Source organism: Myotis daubentonii, chromosome 8 (genome assembly GCF_963259705.1).
Source record: "Myotis daubentonii chromosome 8, mMyoDau2.1, whole genome shotgun sequence".
In the NCBI taxonomy this organism is placed as follows: domain Eukaryota; kingdom Metazoa; phylum Chordata; class Mammalia; order Chiroptera; family Vespertilionidae; genus Myotis; species Myotis daubentonii.
In genome coordinates this window covers 68,722,951-68,740,237 of record NC_081847.1, presented here as the reverse complement: position 1 = coordinate 68,740,237, position 17,287 = coordinate 68,722,951, and the positions used below count along the sequence as shown (strand labels likewise).

Here is a 17,287-nt window from a genome sequence, read left to right as displayed (position 1 = left end):
GTGCTCGGGCCCGAGGGGGAGAACGCTGAGACAGGAAGGGGGTGCACCCACCTCCTGGGCTTGTGAGAGCGCCCGGCACAAGGTCTGAGAACGGTAAACTCTCGATAACAACCTGCATTTTTATTATTGTTTCTATTTCACTATCATATTCGCGAAGGTCTGTGTGCCCGCCTCTAGAAAAGGTTCTGTCCCAAGGCTGTCCAGTACAACTTGTGGGGATGACGGGAGTCGTCCCGTCTGCCCCAGTCAATCTGGCGCCCACACGTGCTTAGGGGCACCTGAAACACGGTTAGTGCGACTGAGAAATGGAATTTTAAATATGATGTGCATATTTTGTTTTCATGTATTCATTTTTTACTTCTATTTAAATTTTTTAATTTTTATTAACCCTCATCCGAGGACACGTGTAGAGAGAGGGAGATCGAGAGAGAGAGAGAGAGAGAGAGAGAGAGAGAGAGGTTGAAAGAAACATCGATGTGAGAGAGAAACATTGATCAGTTACCTGCCATATGTGTCCCAATTGGGGATTAAACCTGCAACCCAGGCATGTGACCAGGAATCACACTGGCGATCCTTTCGGTGCACAGGATGACACTCAGCCACCTGAGCCCCTCCTGCTGGGCAAATGTCAGAGATTTTTAATTAAAGTTAAAAAAAACTCCCAGTGGCTACCGTGTTGGCCCAGCAGCTCTAGTCTAAGTCCTTCCAGAATATTCAGGGGAGTCACAGCTGACAGCAGGGAGGGGACTGCAAAAGGCCACACGTACCCTAAAAACCCCCTCCAAGCCTCCCGCAGTCTGGCAGACAGGGTCCCCCACACAGAAGTCCTGCCTCTCACTTTTATTTTGACTTCCATGGTCATGTTAATGCCTACAGAAGTGAGAGTGAAACCAAAGCGCGGAGCCGACAGGCTGGGTGGCCGCGCTCCGCACGCAGGACCACGGCGGGCGGGGAAGCTGGGCCGGCTTCATCAGAGCTCCTGCTGCCTGCAGGGCTCCCTCCAGTTCAACCCCAAGACTGCAGCTTTCGAGGGGGTTAACACACCACTGTGAGCATTAAATAGGTGGTGTGTGCGAAAGGACCCAGCTGGTGTGGCCCCAACCGTGTCCCCGAAAATGTGTGTCCAAGTTTGAACCCCGGGGAATTGTAAATGCGACTTCAGGGAGAGGGTCTTTGTAGATTCCATCGCGTTAAGATGAGGTCGTCCTGGGCCAGAGAGCTCTCGTCCGCTGACTGGTGTCCTTCTAAGAAGAGGGGAATCCGGACACACACATGCAGAAGGGAGACCATGAGAAGGGAGACCACGCGAAGGGAGACCATGAGAAGGGAGGGCGCGTGGGAGAGAGCCACGCGAAGACGGAGGCAGCGAGCGGAGTGATGCAGCCGCGAGCCAAGGACTGCCTGCAGCCACCAGAAGCGAGAAGATGCCAGGAAGGATGCCCCCCAAGAGCCTGCAGAGCAGTGTGGCCCCGAAGTCACTTGACTTTGGGCTTCTGGCCTCCAGAACCGTGAGAGAACATGTTCCCATTGTTCCAAGCCACCCAGGTTGTGGCACCTTGTTATCATCACAGGAAATGAGTAGCCAGCTAAGGGGGGGGACAGAGAGAGGGCTCCAAAGTGCTGCAAAGGCCCAGGCACAGACAGAAATTCTGCCCTGTCGGCCGCACACCCAGTGTTTGAAAAGCTGAGATGCACGACCACCTCCTTCCTCTTTCCGGGTGACCCTGCCTCTCACAGCCCCAGGGAACCTCTCCTCCCGTGTGTGGCACTGGTCACGTGACCCGCAGGGTACAGTCATATGAAGGCACTGGGTCACTCACACACGCCTGTTGCAACTCTGCTGTGCAGATGGGGAAACGGGCCCAGATGGGGTCGGATCTCAGCTACGGTCACGAAGGAGCGAGAAGCAGAGACCCATTCCCACACCAAAGTTTTACCCGTTGTGAAAGGTGAAGGTCCTGGAGAAAGAGAGTGGCTATTGAATTGAAGTTTAAAGAAATTAGGCTTGAAGATGTATGTGGAAGTGACAAACGTGTGCCTCCCACGGATGCCTGGGCCAGCTTGGGCCAGCCTGGGCCATGGGAGGGGCGGCTGGGGAAGGTGGGGTCTTAGGTGCCAGGAGAGGGACCGAGAAGGTGCCCTGCTGCATGGGGTGGGCCCCCTTCATGGGGTGAATGAAGACACAGCCGTGACACCCACAGGCCGGAGAGGGGGCAGGCAGAGGGGCAGCTGCACGGGGGAAAGAAGGCGGCTGTGTGCGTGTGTGCACTCGAGGGGAGAGGAAGGGAGTGGGAGCAAAACCAGGAGAAAGGCCAAGCAGAGAGAAGGCTGCCATTGTGCAGGCAGGGCAGCTGCGCCGGCCCCCGCCGAGGCGTCCCAGGGGGAAGCGAAGCCCTTTCTTCTCTGTGTGTGCAGCAGGGCCAAGAAGAAAGAGGCCGAGGTGGTGGGAGTGGGGGTGGGAGAAGAAAAACAGGAGAGGAGAAAGGAGTCTAGAAGAGCAGGGGGAGGGCCGGGGGCTGCTGCTCGGGGCAGAATGCGCAGACTGACCCACGCATCCTGCAGAGACTCACTGAGCACCTCCTAGAGGCAGGCAGGCCCTCTTCCGGACACGCGGGTACTGTGACAGCCATCGGAACACTGGTCTGGGGTGTGCTGCGTGATGCTGTGCTACTCGTACTGTCAACATTTCTTAAGTATTTACTATGTATCACTGTTTTAACATATATATATATTTTTTTAAAATATATATTTATTGATTTCAGAGAGGAAGGGAGAGGGAGAGAGAGATAGAAACATCAATGATGAGAGAGAATCATTGATTGGCTGCCTCCTGCACGCCCCCAACTGGGGATCAAACCCGCAACCCAAGCATGCGCCCTTGACTGGAATCGAACCCGGGGCCCTCCAGTCTGCAGGCCAACGCTCTATCCACTGAGCCAAACCAGCTAGGGCTGTTTTAACATATTTAATCTGCACAAAAACCTATGAACTAAGTAATATTATTATCAAAGAAGTTAAGTAACTTGTCCAAATTCATGCAACTGTAAGTGGTTGAGCCTGTACCCCAACCCAGGCAGAACCCTTGTTTTCAACTGCTTTGCAAAGAGCTGGGAGGCATCGCATTCCAAGAACACTGTATGACTTTGCCTCGAGGGTATATGCGTGAGCACAGCCAGGGCCGCCTAAGTGTGCTAAAAGATGGCTACGTACATTTTGTAAAACCGGAGGATGCAACTTCTCCTTCAAAGGGTCTCTCTATTTGAGATCCAAGTCTCCGAAGTTTGAAGAAGCCACTACACGAAATATCCATTAACAACTGGATATTTATTCTGCTGAAGCTCAGCATCTCACTTCAGTCTTTGTCAGTCTCTACTACAAACACGGGGTAAGTAGCACAGCACAAAGCAAGATCACCGCAAGATAAAACTGCAAATCTTGTCCAAGATGCAAGGTTTGGGGAAATTAATTCAAGTGGTGCCGAAGGACAGCTTGAAGCACCAGCAAATCCACTGGCAAACAACAATCTCGACTATGAGACAATTAGAGGAGAGACCACTGAAATGACGGTAAGGGGATAGGCACCTCACAGATGTCAAAGGATTAAGGCCCTTGGGAATACTGATCAAATCCTACCACTGTGGTGAGAAATGAGAAAAGATGCTCGATATGATTTCATTTTTTTTGCAAAATGACCCCTTATAATTTTGCTGTGAAAACTGAAGGTGAAGTGAAGAATATCATATTGTGCTTATCATTTAAATTTGTTGAACAAATTATACTCCACCCCCAATTGACACTTCATCAATTTCTTTGTTTAAATAATCAACCCATTAGTCACAACTATAACCTAATCTTTGTTAAATTACAGTTAGATGTAACAAAAAATAAGGCTATTTAAAAATTTTTATAATTTCATTGTTTTCAAGATAAAAATAGCTAACTAAATACATTAAAAACTATTTTCATGAAATATTGGTCAACAGTTTGTCTACTTTAGGAACATTTTTCCTGGTCCAGTCTGCGACAGTTCAGGCTGACCTCCTGTATTCAAAAGGATATCACACACAAATAGTTGAAAACCGTTACTGTGGCTGTGACTTTAATCCTCCCTCAGTATTCATTTTCTCCTTCTCCCACAGTAAAATAATTGTTAGCTGGGCAAATTACCACCCAGAATGAAAACTACATTTCCCAGGCTCCTTTGTGCTCATGTGACTTATTTCTCTCATCAATGGGAAATAAGGAGAAATAGAAAGCAATTATCTGATCAATTTAGGAGCATCTAAATATATAAAGCAAATATTAATAGACCTAAAGGGAGAAATAGACAGCAATACAATAATAATAGGAGACTTTAATACCCCACCTTCATCAATGGATAGATCATCCAGGCAGAAAAATCAATAAGGAAACACCAGCCTTAAACAACACATTATAACAGATGGGACTTAATAGATATACACTGAACATTCTATCCAAAAGCAACAATTCTCCAGGATATATGTTAGGTCACAAAATAAGTCTTAATAAATTTAAGGAAACTGAAATAATATCAAGCATCTTTTCTGACCACAATGGTAGGAAACAAAAAATCAATTATAAGAAGAAAACTAGGGAATTCACAAATATGTGGAGACTAAACAACATACTACTGAACAACCAATTAGTCAAAGAAAAAAAATCAAGAAGAAAAAAAATGCCCTGAGACAAATGAAAATGGTAATATTTCAAAACTTATGGGATGCAGCAAACGCAGTTCTAAGAGGAAAGTTCATAGCATAATGCCTACACCAAGAAACAAGAAAAATCTCAAATAAACAAACTTTATACCTCAAGGAACTAGAAAAGAAAAAATCAAGTCCAAAGTTAGTAGAAGGAAGGAAGGAAGGAAATAACAAAGATAAGAGCAGAAATACATAAAATAGAGACTAAAAGGATGAAAGAAAAGATCAATGAAAGAGCTGATTCTTTGAATGAAAAGATAAAATAGACAAACCTTTAGCTAGAGTCACGAAGAAAAAATCAGAGAGGACTCAAATACAATCAGAAATGAAAGAGGAAACATTACAATTAATATCAAAGAAATACAAAGGAACATAAGAGAGCATTATGAACAATAATATGCCAATAAATTAGACAACCTAGCAGAAACGGATAAATTCATAGAAATGGATAAATTCATAAATTCAAGACTGAATTATGAAGACACAGAAAATCTGAACAAAACAATTACTAGCAAGGAGAACGCATCAATAATCTAAAAATTCCCAACAGATGTCTAGGACCACATGGCTTCACTGGTGAATTTGACCAAACATTCAAAGAAGAATGAATACTAATCCTCTCAAGCTTAAAAAGAAAAATAATGGAAGAGTAGGAAACACGTTTAAACTTATTTTATGAGGCCAGCATTACCTTGATACCAAAACCAGACAAGGATGCCACAAGAGAAGAAATTTATAGGTCAATATCCTTGATGAACATAGAATGCAAAAATCCTCAGTAAAATATTCCAAATTCAACAATACGTTAGAAGGATCATACACCATGATCAAGTAAGATTTATAACAGGGATGCCATGCCAGAATGGTTTATCATCTGCAAATCAATCAATGTGATATACCACATTAACAAAATGAAGAATAAAAATCATATAATCACTTCATTTGACAAAATTCAACATCCATTAATGATTAAAAACTCACAATACAGTTAGTATAAAGAGAACATACGTGTTTTTTTTTTAATCCTCACCTACAGATATTTCTCATTGATTTTTAGAAAGAGTTGAAGGGAGTGGGAGAGACAGAGAGAGAAACATCAATGTGAGAGAGACACATCAATTGGTTGCCTTCTGCACGCACCCTGCCCAGGGGATTGAGCCTGCAACTGAGGTACATGCCCCTTGACCGGGAATCGAACCTGGGACTCTTCAGTTCAAGGGAAAAGGCTCTATCCACTGAGCCAAACTGGCTAGGGTAAGGGAACATACCTTGACATAATAAAGGCCATATACGACAAGCCCATAGTTAACATTATATTCAACGTTGAAAGCTTTTCCTCTAAGATCAGTAACGAGACAGGGATGCCCATGCTTACCGCTTTTATTCAACATAGTATTGAAAGTCCTCACCAGAGTAATTAGGCAAGAAAAAGAAGAGTCATCCAAATGAAAAGGAAGAAGCAAACTGTCACTATTGGAAGATATGATTTTATATACAGAAAACCCTAAAGCAGCAGTTCTCAACCTGTGGGTCGCGACCCCGCTGGTGGTCGAACGACCCTTTCACAGGGGTCGTCTAAGACCATCCTGCATATCAGGTATTTACATTACGATTCATAACAGCAGCAACATCACAGTTATAAAGTAGCAACGAAAATAATTTTATGGTTGGGTCACAACATGAGGAACTGTATTTAAAGGGCCAGAAGGTTGAGAACCACTGCCCTAAAGAATGGCTATTCAAAGTCTACAAAAAAATTGTTAGAATAAACAAATTCAGTAAAGTTGCAGGATACAAAATCAACATGCAAAAACCCACTGTGTTTCTGTACACTAATAGCAAACTATCAGGAAGAGAAATTAAGAAAACCACGTATTGTGGTTAAGCAATGACCTATGAACAGATGATCACAGTTGATTCCTGGTCAGGGCACATGCCGGGTTTGCAGGCTTGACCCCCAGTGTAGGGCATGCAGAAGGCAGCCAATCAATGATTCTCTTTCATAATTGATGTTTCTCTCTCTCCCTTCCTCTCTGAAATCAATTAAAAAAATTAAGAAAACAATTCCATTTACTACTACACCAGAAAGAATAAAATACCCAGGAATGAATCTAACCAAGGAAGTAAAAGACCTCTACATTGAAAACTACTAGCATAAGACATTGATGAAAGAAACGGAAGAAGTCACAAATAAATGGAAAGGTATTATGTACGCAGGTACTGAAAGAATTAGTAATGTTAAAATGTGCATACTACCCAAAGTGATTCACAGATTCCATGCAATCCCTATCAACATTCCAACGACATTTTTCACAGAAATAGAACAAACAAGCCTAAAACTTGTTGCAACCACACAGACTTTGAAAGGCCAAAGCAATCTTGAGAAAAAAGACCAAAGCTGGAAGCATTCTGCCTCGATTCCAAATACAGGGTGGGGCCAAAGCAGGTTTACAGTTGCCCCACCTTGTATATTACGAAGGTACAATCATGAAAACAGTATGGAGTTGGCATAAAAACAGGGACATAGATCAGTGGAACAGAATACACAGCCCAGAAATAAACCCACACACATATGGTCAATTAATTTATGACAACGGAGCCAGGAATATACAATAGGGAAAGGACAGTCTCTTTAATAAATGATGTTAGGAAAACTTGACAGCCACATGCAAAGTAATGAAACCGGACCACTATCTTACACCATACATAACTCAAAATGGATTAAAGACTTGAACTCACACAACTCAATAGCAAAGAAATAAACATTCTCATTAAAAAATGGGCAGGGGATCTGAATAGACATTTTTTTTTCCCTGAAGAACATGTACAGATGGCCAACAGGTACATGAAAAGATGTTCAATCTCATTAATCATCAGGGAAATGTAGAACCACAGTGAGGGAGCACCTCACACCTGTTAGGGTGGCCATCAAAAAGACAGGAAATAACAAGCAAGAATGTGGAGCAAAAGGAACCCTTTTGCACTGTTTATGGGAATGTAAACTGGTGCAGCCACTACGGAAAAACAGAACCCCATGGCAGTTCTTCAAAAAATTAACAACAGAGCTACCATATGATCCAGCAATTCCACTTTTGAGCAGTTATCCAAAGAAAATGAAAACACAACCTCAAAAAGATATATGCACCCCTGTGTTCGTTGCAGCATTATTTACCCAAGACATGGAAACAACCTGTGTCCATCAATGGATGAATGGATAAAGACACATACACATACACACAATGGAATATTATTCAGCCATAAAGAGAAGAACATTTTGCCATTTGAGACAAGATGGATGGAACTTGAGTGCATTATGCTAAGTGAAATAAGTCAGACAGAGAAAGACTATTACCATGTGATATCACTTACATGTGGAATCTAAAAAATAATTGAGCTCATAGATACAGAGAACAGTTTGGTGGTTGCCAAAGGCAGGGGGTTAGGGAGTGGGCGAGATGGGTGAAAGGGGTCAAAGGTACAAGCCATGAGGATGTAATATGTAGCATGGTGACTACAGTTAATAATACTGTACTGAATATTTGAAAACTAAGAGAGCAGATATTAAAAGTTCTCATCACTCACAAAAAATCTTGTAACCACATATGGTGACAGATGCTAACTAGACGTATTGTGGTTATTATTTTGCAATATATATAAATATTGAATCATTATGTTGTACACCTGAAACTAATTACATCTTCTGTTAATTACATCTCAGTTATATGTCAATTTATATCTCAATAAAATATGGAAGTGGTTGAATCTCTGATCCATTCATGACTCTGAGTGGGGCAGGCTCACCGAAGCAGCATGGACTGTTAACTGAGAGAATAATAAACAGTTGCTATCTTGGATCTCTCTCACACAAAATTAAATCCAACTCGACCAACTGGCCCAGGCACCCATAGAAGGCAGGATTTAATGTGTCTCAAGACCCAGCAAGAACAATTGACCACTGGTTTTGGGAGGGGACTTATGGTATTTGGGTCATTTTTCTCAATCAAATAACAATGACCAACATAACTAATATTAGGTAGTAGTAGCTTTAAATGTTTTCATATGAAGCAGCAACTTAACATAAAACTCAACTCTGAGCTTCCTCGCAGCCAGGGCCAAGAGGGAAAGTATACGGGGGACACGGCCCTTGTTATGTAATGACGAGGAGCATACCCGTTCAAAGTAAAAACAATTTCAGGATCCTTAGTTCTGAAAGTCAGGTTGGAATGGGGTTCCTTGTATATAGGGGCGTTCTAAATATAACATAATATTTTCGGTGACAGTTTTTTAAAAAAACCACATAAATGTTCTGTGTACAGAAATTTACATTTGACATGCTTCCAGTCTTCACTGAGGATATGATAATTAAGCACAGTCTGATGAAATCCGTACTTTGGGGAAATAGCTTTTCGGTGATTTGTGTAAATTTGAGGATAAGTTTGGGAAATCAATTCTGAAGCATATTCTCAAGAGAGGGTTCCTTCCTATGCACCAGCTGGACGATTCTCCCACCACGGGCCCCGTATGGCAGGGTACGTGTTTCCTTTCAATTTGACGAATGCAAGTTCCATACTCTCTTCAAGTTCCCGTGGTCCTGTTTCCATTTTGATGAAGCCACAGCACCTCATTTATGAGTCCGGGCAAAACTCTTTTCTGGGTTGCCATTGTCCGGGCTGTCAAATGAGGGGAGTTGAGAATGCTTTTAGGGGCCTTCCTGTTCTTTCGGCATCCAGAGCTAACGGTTTCCACACAGGCCTTCTAGCCAGAGGTTGTAAAAAGGGGTCTGTGAGCCACACTCAGTCCTCAGACATGTTTGGCTTGGCCCACAGTTCACATGGAGTTTTGCCAACATTCTTTAAATCAGCAAATTTCAGCAAAAAAATTCAGAGTAGACATATCTGAAGTTGGCAATCCTTACCTTAACACAAATGGCTATAATTAGAGTAGTTCTCACTTAACGAACGTCATTGCTGGGTTCTGCAACTTGAAGGGAAATGATGTGTAATGCAACCAATTTTACCACAGGCTAATTGATACAAACAAAAGTTAAGCTCCTATGGTATCGCATCAAGGTTTTAATGAAATGACACAGAATGAGACCATGCTATTCGAGGACCCGCTGTTTCTGGACTTGAGGGGCAGGTGCCCCTTTCAGTTGGTGCCCCCTGTCCTGCTGCCTCCATCTACACCCAGGTCCCTACAACACCTGCGTGGTGGGCCTTGGTAAGCACACGTGGCTTCCTGCAGAGACCTAGGACCAACATGGTCATGTGTTCGGGATCGAGGCCTCCCTCGTGCTCTCAGCAGGACCGACATTCTGGGGGATTCCTGCTGTGGAATGAGTCTGCAAGAAGACACCTCTCCAGGTCGCTCCCCAGCCCAACGGGTCCTCGCAGCCACGCCCTGTAACCGACGGAAGCTGTGACCCTGACCCGAGCTGAGGGAGGCATCTGAGGGAGGCATCGTCTTCCCTCCTGTCACTCCCGCCCCACAATCGCCTGCTCACTGCAACAGGACTTCCTGAAGTTGCAACATGCACGCCACAACATCTGATTTCACAACTGCTGAGGAGCCCAGGGGGGAGTATTTATTATTAATTAAAGCAAACCAAATTAACTGAGTGGAGGATTTTGCAATGGTGTCGGAGGTGAGGGACTGTAATTGTGTCTTTGCCTCAGGCAACCGGCCGGGGAGGTGAGTCTTCAGAACGCACCAAAGTACCTCCGCTAAGGTCAACAGGAAGCCTTGCTCAGTCTCACCTGGGATGCAACACCGGGAGGCAGGCAGTCAAATGTGGACCAACGGTCCATCGCCATGCCAACTTCTGGGCCATTCTATAGCAGCCACACAATCCCCACATACCGTACACTTCTCTCCATTCTGCACACCAGCTTTATCCCCATTCCCTAGCCCAAGGTTCTTCTGGAACCTTCTTCCATGCTAATGGTCTAAAGCAGTGGATGGCAAACTCACTAGTCAACAGAGCCAAATATCAACAGTACTTCTTCAAAATAGACTTGCCCAGGCCGAAAACCGACTTCTGCGCATGGGCCACGAAGTTTCAACTGCACTGTTCGTGCGCCCGCACGTGGTATTTTGTGGAAGAGCCACACTCAAGGGGCCAAAGAGCCACATGTGGCTCTCGAGCCGCAGTTTGCCGACCATGGGTCTAAAGTCAATAAATCAGTCTCAGATGGCTTTAACAACATCCTTAACAGACGGAGACCACAAACTCATGCACAGGTGCTTCTGGCTTCTCTCTGTACTGTATTTCATATGTTAAGTGCAGTCCCGCCCCCCCCACCCCGGCTTTTTTTTAGTTCAAAATCCTTTGAAAAGGTCACTTTCTATCACTACTATGGGCAGACCAATCTAATACATATAGACATAAACGCACAACTTTTAAATGAAAAGAAAGTTGTCCACGCATTAGCCAAAGTCATCTAGGGTGGCCCCTGGGTACAGGGGCAACACAGGGAAAGACACTACTCCGAGGCCAGGCCCCCAGCGCCACTTCCCGAGGCCCCGCCCGCCCGCAGGCCCCCCTCACCTGTCCGGTAGCCAGTGCTGTTGAGGTACACGGCAAAGGTGCGGCTCTCGTGCTGCGCCTGCCAGGAGGGCGAGGAGCAGTTCTCGTTGTTGGTGTAGGTGTTATGGTTGTGCACGTACTTCCCGGTGAGGATGGAGGACCTCGACGGGCAGCACATGGGCGTGGTCACGAAGGCGTTGACGAAGTGCGCCCCGCCCTGCTCCATGATGCGCCGTGTCTTGTTCATCACCTGCATGGAACCTGCAACAGAGCGGGAGGTGAGATGCCGCCGGCGGGTTCTAACTCACGCCCCCGGGGGGGGCATGGAACAATGGGGGGCCGGCGCTGAGTGGCTCTCAGCCGGATGGCACCCCATTCCCGGGGAGGGGAACACATTTTGGAAATCTCCCGGGGCCGATGGATACGACTGGCATTTGTGGGCAGCGGCCAGCAAGGCGCTGTGGGACCGACCTTCGCCAAGAAAAGGCCTCCTGGTCCCCAGTCCTCCCGGGCGTTTATGGGGTGTAGGTAACAACCTGTTTATAAGTTACCTGAGCCTCGCGTGGAACTCTGTTTTACACAGAAACAGAAGATTTTCTTTGCAGGGTATTAATATACACTGATTTTCTTTTCTTCCTTTGGAAGCAACTGCTATGTAAACCGAGGGAAGACTACACTTTTGTTTTGTTTGGAACCTTCCCAAGAATTGTTTGCTCTTATTGAAATCTGGTCACGCCAACCCCCTGGCTCACCTCTGAATGCGTCTCGACATCAGCCACCTCCCCCCAGACCTCGCCCATCTGCGGAGCCTCTCCCAGTGCCCTCTGGAGTCACTCTGGTTCCTAATTCCCTTGAGCTCTTATTACACGAGCAGCATGTGTTATTAGGGCTTAATTACACACCACCAGGTACAGTGGTTCCATTCATGCCTATTCTTGTTTCTCAATGAAGCGTTCAGCAGACTACGGCACGCAGGAAGAGAGGGAACTAACGCGTGCGGGCACCTTACTGGGGGCAGGTGCTTTCGCAGTCTTTGCTATGCCCTTGCTCAGTGCTCAATCCTCAACGCCCCCATGGGGTGTGACAACACAGTAGGCGCTCAATAAATGTGTGAAGAGTGGATGCCTAATTGTACACTATGGCTGGGACCCAAGCTCTTAGCAGCTTTAATGGAAATAGCGGAATTTCTCTTCCTTCTATGGCCATCGCATTCTTTTCTGTTTGCCTGCAGCCTGCAGGGTCTGTAGGACTGAATGATGGCACACTCTCTAAGATGCATCCACATCCTAAGCCCGGAATCTGTGAATGTGACCTAATTTGGAAAAAGGGTCTTTGCAGATACACTTAGGACCGTGAGGTGAAATCGTCCTGGACTACCCGGGTGGGCCCTCAATCCAACGGCAAGTGTCCTTACAAGAGACAGAAGCAGGAAGACACAGACACAGGGCGAACGGCGGCGTGAAGATGGAGGCAGAGAGCAGAGGGACGCGGCTACAAGCCACGGATGTCTCGAGCCCCCAGAAGCCGAAAGAGCCGTGAAGGATTCTCCCTGGAGCCTTCGGAGGAACACAGCCCTGCTGGCAGCCTCGTTTTTAACTTCTGTCTCCAGAACTGTGAGAGTGCATTTTTGTTGTTTTAAGCCACCCAGTTTGTGAAAATTTGTTAGGACAGCAGCAGGGAAGCAATGTAGCATCTACGGGACATTTGCGGTTCTTGCAGGGGAGCTGCTGGTCCCAAGCACCAAGAATCCCTAGAGGCCTGAAAACAACCAGTCAGACCCCCTCCGCACTCTGTCCCTAAAGGCTATGAATGAAAAGGAGATTTACCCACCTTTCTGCCAAATACAGAAAGAAACAGAGCCAGAGCTTCCCTGAGGCAAACACAGATCATATGTCTTCATGCTTAAAACCATCCGATAGCTTCCCATTGCACTCGCTCACACACAAAAAAAGCCAATTTCTTCCTGTGGCCTAAGACTCTTCGAGACCTCTCTAAGTCCGAGTCCCCGCTCCACCCTCCTCCCCCCTCCTCCCCGGTCAACCCACTTCCAGTGCTTGTCTGACCTCATCTTCTCCCTTCTCCTTGCTCAGCTTGCTGCACTGGCCTCCTCACTGTTTCTCAAATGCTCCAAGCTCATCCCTTCCCCAGGACCTTTGCACTTGCTATTGCTCTGCCTGAGACATTTTCTGAGATTTCACTTTGGTTGGTTTGCCCCATTATTTAGATCTCAACTTAGAGGTCACCCCTGCATCAAAGTCACCTCTTCCCCATCTGAAGGAGCCCCACCCTGCTTACTTCCTCCTGCCACACCAGTGTGCATTTCTTCTTAGCATTTCTCTCCTGCTGAAATGGTGTTTTCCTGGTTTGCTTGGTTATGATCTGCCTCTCCCCCTGGACTGGGAGTTCTAGGGGATCCAGGTGCTATCCCCTCCCCCCCATTCCTTACAGAGCAGGAATATATCATTGGTGCTCTGTAAAACTCCCCGAATGACAGGAAAACAACAAAGCCTGCCCTTTCAAGCCCAGTGCAGAGGCGGTTTTATAAGAGACACCCTCCCAGAGCCAGGTGTGTTTCCTGAGCCTCTTGGCCAAGGTTGCTCCCGGAGGGTGGAGGAAAGGACCTGCTTTGTGTTCAAACAGGAATTGTCAAGCCTGGGACTGTGTGAGCATCTGCATCAAGGTCACATGCCCTTGTGAGAAGTCCCCAGGGGTCGCAGCTGTAACTGGTGGGCAATAATAGGCTTTCCACCAGGTGTGATGTTTTCCTTTGAAGGGGATGGAGGAGGTGAGCTGAGGCCCCCTCAACCAGCTGGTGCTAACTTGCTGAAACCTGATGGAGCGTGGGGGATCTCACCAGCCGCAGGCCGCCTTCTGCTGGCCAATCCATTCCTTCCACCTTGAATTTTTACCACCAACTAAGATATCAAGGCCACGCCCTAGAAGCCCAAGCTTGAATATCAGCCACTTTCCCACCTCATGGCTTTTGCCCGAGAAGTGTCCTCCCCCTGGGATGCTCCCTCCTGGCCTCCTTCAGGTTACTGACCAAACATCAGACATCCAGAGAGACCGTCCCTGACCCAGTACTGAACTTGCCCTCCCCCTCCAGGCCTCCCCACTCTCTCCCCTGCCTCACTTCCCTCAGGCCGAAAGCCGTTTCTAGTTCACTTGTTTGCACGCTGCCTGTGGCTACCACGGGAACAGCTCCCTGGGGGCAGGGATTTAGGCCTGTCCTGGACGGTGTGGCTCAGCTGGTTGAGCATAGTCCCAAGCCGGTTCAATTCCCACTCAGGGCACATGCCTGGGTTGTGGGCTTGATCCCCAGTAGAGGATGCAGGAGCCAGCTGATCTATGTTTCTTTCTCTCAACAATCATTCTCTCCCTCTCCCTTTCTCCCTCTCTAAAATCAATTAGAAAACACACACACAACTAAACAAAAAGGGCCTGCTTTGTTCACTGTCATATTCCCAAGCCTAGAACAGTGCCTGGCACATGCTCAGTAGATATCTGCTAAAATAACCGAAAAAATCATCTTACTCTTTGGGTTTCCACATAACTCAGGAGCCCAAGCTACTTTGTGTCCATGGATGTACTGTGTATGTGGGTGTTGTGCAGGGGATTTAAAAATTTAACTTTCAATAGTACTAAACAGATCATATGCTCTCTAGTTGGCTGCACTCCCCAGCACTCCCTATAGTCTCACACACATTATCTGCCTGGTCCCTGAAGGCCTTGGTTTTGCAATTCCTAATGTAACTTAGCTGTTGATCAGCTCCAACCTGTTTGTGGGGTAGAGGGCCGTTTCTATGTCAAGAGAATTCATCCTTATTATTAACGTGGTGACTGTCATTGGCTGAAAGTTGATTGTGTACATTGTGCTGGGCACATGACATACACCGTTTAACTTAATCCTCCCAACAGCTCATTTACCAGAAGAAGGAACGGGGTGCAGGGAGTGAAATGACTGGTTGAGGCCGCAGAGCCAGCTGGGGAAGTGGGATGTGAGGACTCAGACCCAGGCTTGTCTGATGGGAGAGATGGGTGCTGGGTGTCACTTTAGGAAACATTCAGTTTATGCCACGTGGGAGGTGGTGACACTGAACAAGGAAGTGCACATGTACTTGATCAACTCTTGGCTAGAGCAAGGCTCAGAACAGTCCCTGGACTCTAGGCATGTCGGTCCCCTAGCCATCCCAGAGGTGACCTTGGCTGGCACAGCAGCAGTGAGAGTGGCACAGGGTCACAGCACCAACCACCGGGATGCCAGTGCGGGGAGAGTGGCTCCTTTCACTCCTGGTAAAGTCCAGGAGAGTCTCCGTAACACTGCACACCGTCTACTTTGACACGGAGGGAACCGGCCACCTGCTTGGAGCCCCAGGAAGGCAGCAGAATTAGCTTATATTTGATCACATGTTCTACTTTCCTTCCATTTGGGGCAAGGAATGCGAGCTTCTCTCACTCAGGGTAGTGGGATCCTGTTCTATTTTTTTTAAAAAAATTAAAAATAAGTAAATAAGAGAACAGGTGGCACAGAGACATGGTGGAAACTGGAAGGCCAGGGGCCGGCGGTGCCCGGGACGCACTGGCTTGGTGCAGCCCAGAACTGCCCACCCAGTGGTGCCACTTGGAAGAGGTGCTAATAGACACCTTGGGTGCCACGCACCCAAAGCTGAGCTCCCGCTGTCACCTGTCCCCTCGTGGCTCCTCCTGCAGCTCCTCCCTTTGCCTCCAGTTACTCGGGAAATCATCCTGGCTACTCCAGGGCCCCGTATTTCCATTCCCACATCTAATCCATCAGCAACGCCTGCTGTTCTTCAAAGCATATCCACAGCAGAGCCCCGTGGCCTCCTCTCTGGGATGCAGCTCACCCTCTTTCCTCTGAATTAAGTCAACTGCTTCCTAACCGGACTCTGTTTATTCCCTATGGAGCAGTCAGAGTGCCCCTCTCCTCAGCATCCTCCATAGCTCCCACTTACTCAGAACAAAGTCCCCACGGTCACCACAGGCCCTGCAGGACCTGGCCTTGGCCCCGGCCCCGGCCCCGGCCCCGGCCCCAGCCCCAGCCCCAGCCCCAGCCCCGGCCCCGGCCCCAGCCCCGGCCCCAGCCCCAGCCCTGGCCCCGGCCCCGGCCCCAGCCCCGGCCCCAGCCCCAGCCCTGGCCCCGGCCCCAGCCCCAGCCCCAGCCCCAGCCCTGGCCCCGGCCCCGGCCCCAGCCCCCTCCCAGCCTATTCTGCAGCCAGGCTCACACGCACCTCAGAGCCTCTGCCATGCTATTCCTCCTGCCTGGTCCCCCCACGGCCTGTGCCCTCACCCCCTTCTGGTCTCCACTCAGAAGTTCTCTTCCCAGTGAGGCCTTCCCTGCCCCCCACATCCACAATTTTACTCGCTGCCGGATATTTCATATCCTCTTCCTTGTTTCACATTTTCAACTCTGACACATTATCTTTTTTACATTTTTACACACTTATCTTGCTTGTCATCCCCCTACTGCCCCAGATGTCAGTGCTATGAGGGCTGCAAATACTGACTGTGCCTCACAGCCCCAGCCTAGAACAGTGCCTGGCATACAGTAAGTGCTCAATAAATATTTCTTGAAGAAATGAATCTAGGGCAGTCCAGGCAGAATCAACCCCTTGCCTGCTCTTCACAAACAATGAAGGGGGAAGCCGCTAGGAATGAAATTTCCAGCCTCTCTTGGTCTCCAGAGGCGGCAGACAGGACAAAGCCGCCCACTGACCCATCAGACCCTTCTCCTGGAGCAGGGAGGCCGTCACCTGGTGGATAATTCACCTGCCGTCAGCAGCCCCGAATGCTGCGCTGGCGAAAAGCAAACAGCCTGCAGAACCGTTTCTTATTTTTAATGGGCTCAAAACCAGGGTCTCTAAGCGCTTACATCTCCATCCCACTAATTTCAGAGAGGTGAGCGACTGGCTGCTCTGGACCGTCGCTCCCTGTGCCTGCCTGTGCGGTGGGCTCACCCCTGCCCCGAGAAGGGGGCTGAAGGAGAGCTGTGTCGGCCCGCTGGTACAGCAAAATTTAA

General features: G+C 47.7%; 1 protein-coding gene across 3 annotated transcripts in view; it reads right to left on the bottom strand.

Annotated features, from left to right (window-relative positions):
- SULF2 (sulfatase 2) overlaps positions 1 to 17,287 on the bottom strand; it is a 98,593-nt gene that overhangs the window by 45,212 nt on the left and 36,094 nt on the right. For all 3 annotated transcript variants that reach the window (XM_059706834.1, XM_059706833.1, XM_059706835.1), the window contains exon 3: positions 11,272 to 11,511. In XM_059706834.1, coding sequence (XP_059562817.1) covers positions 11,272 to 11,511 — 240 coding nt within the window. The remainder of the gene's footprint in view (positions 1 to 11,271; positions 11,512 to 17,287) is intronic.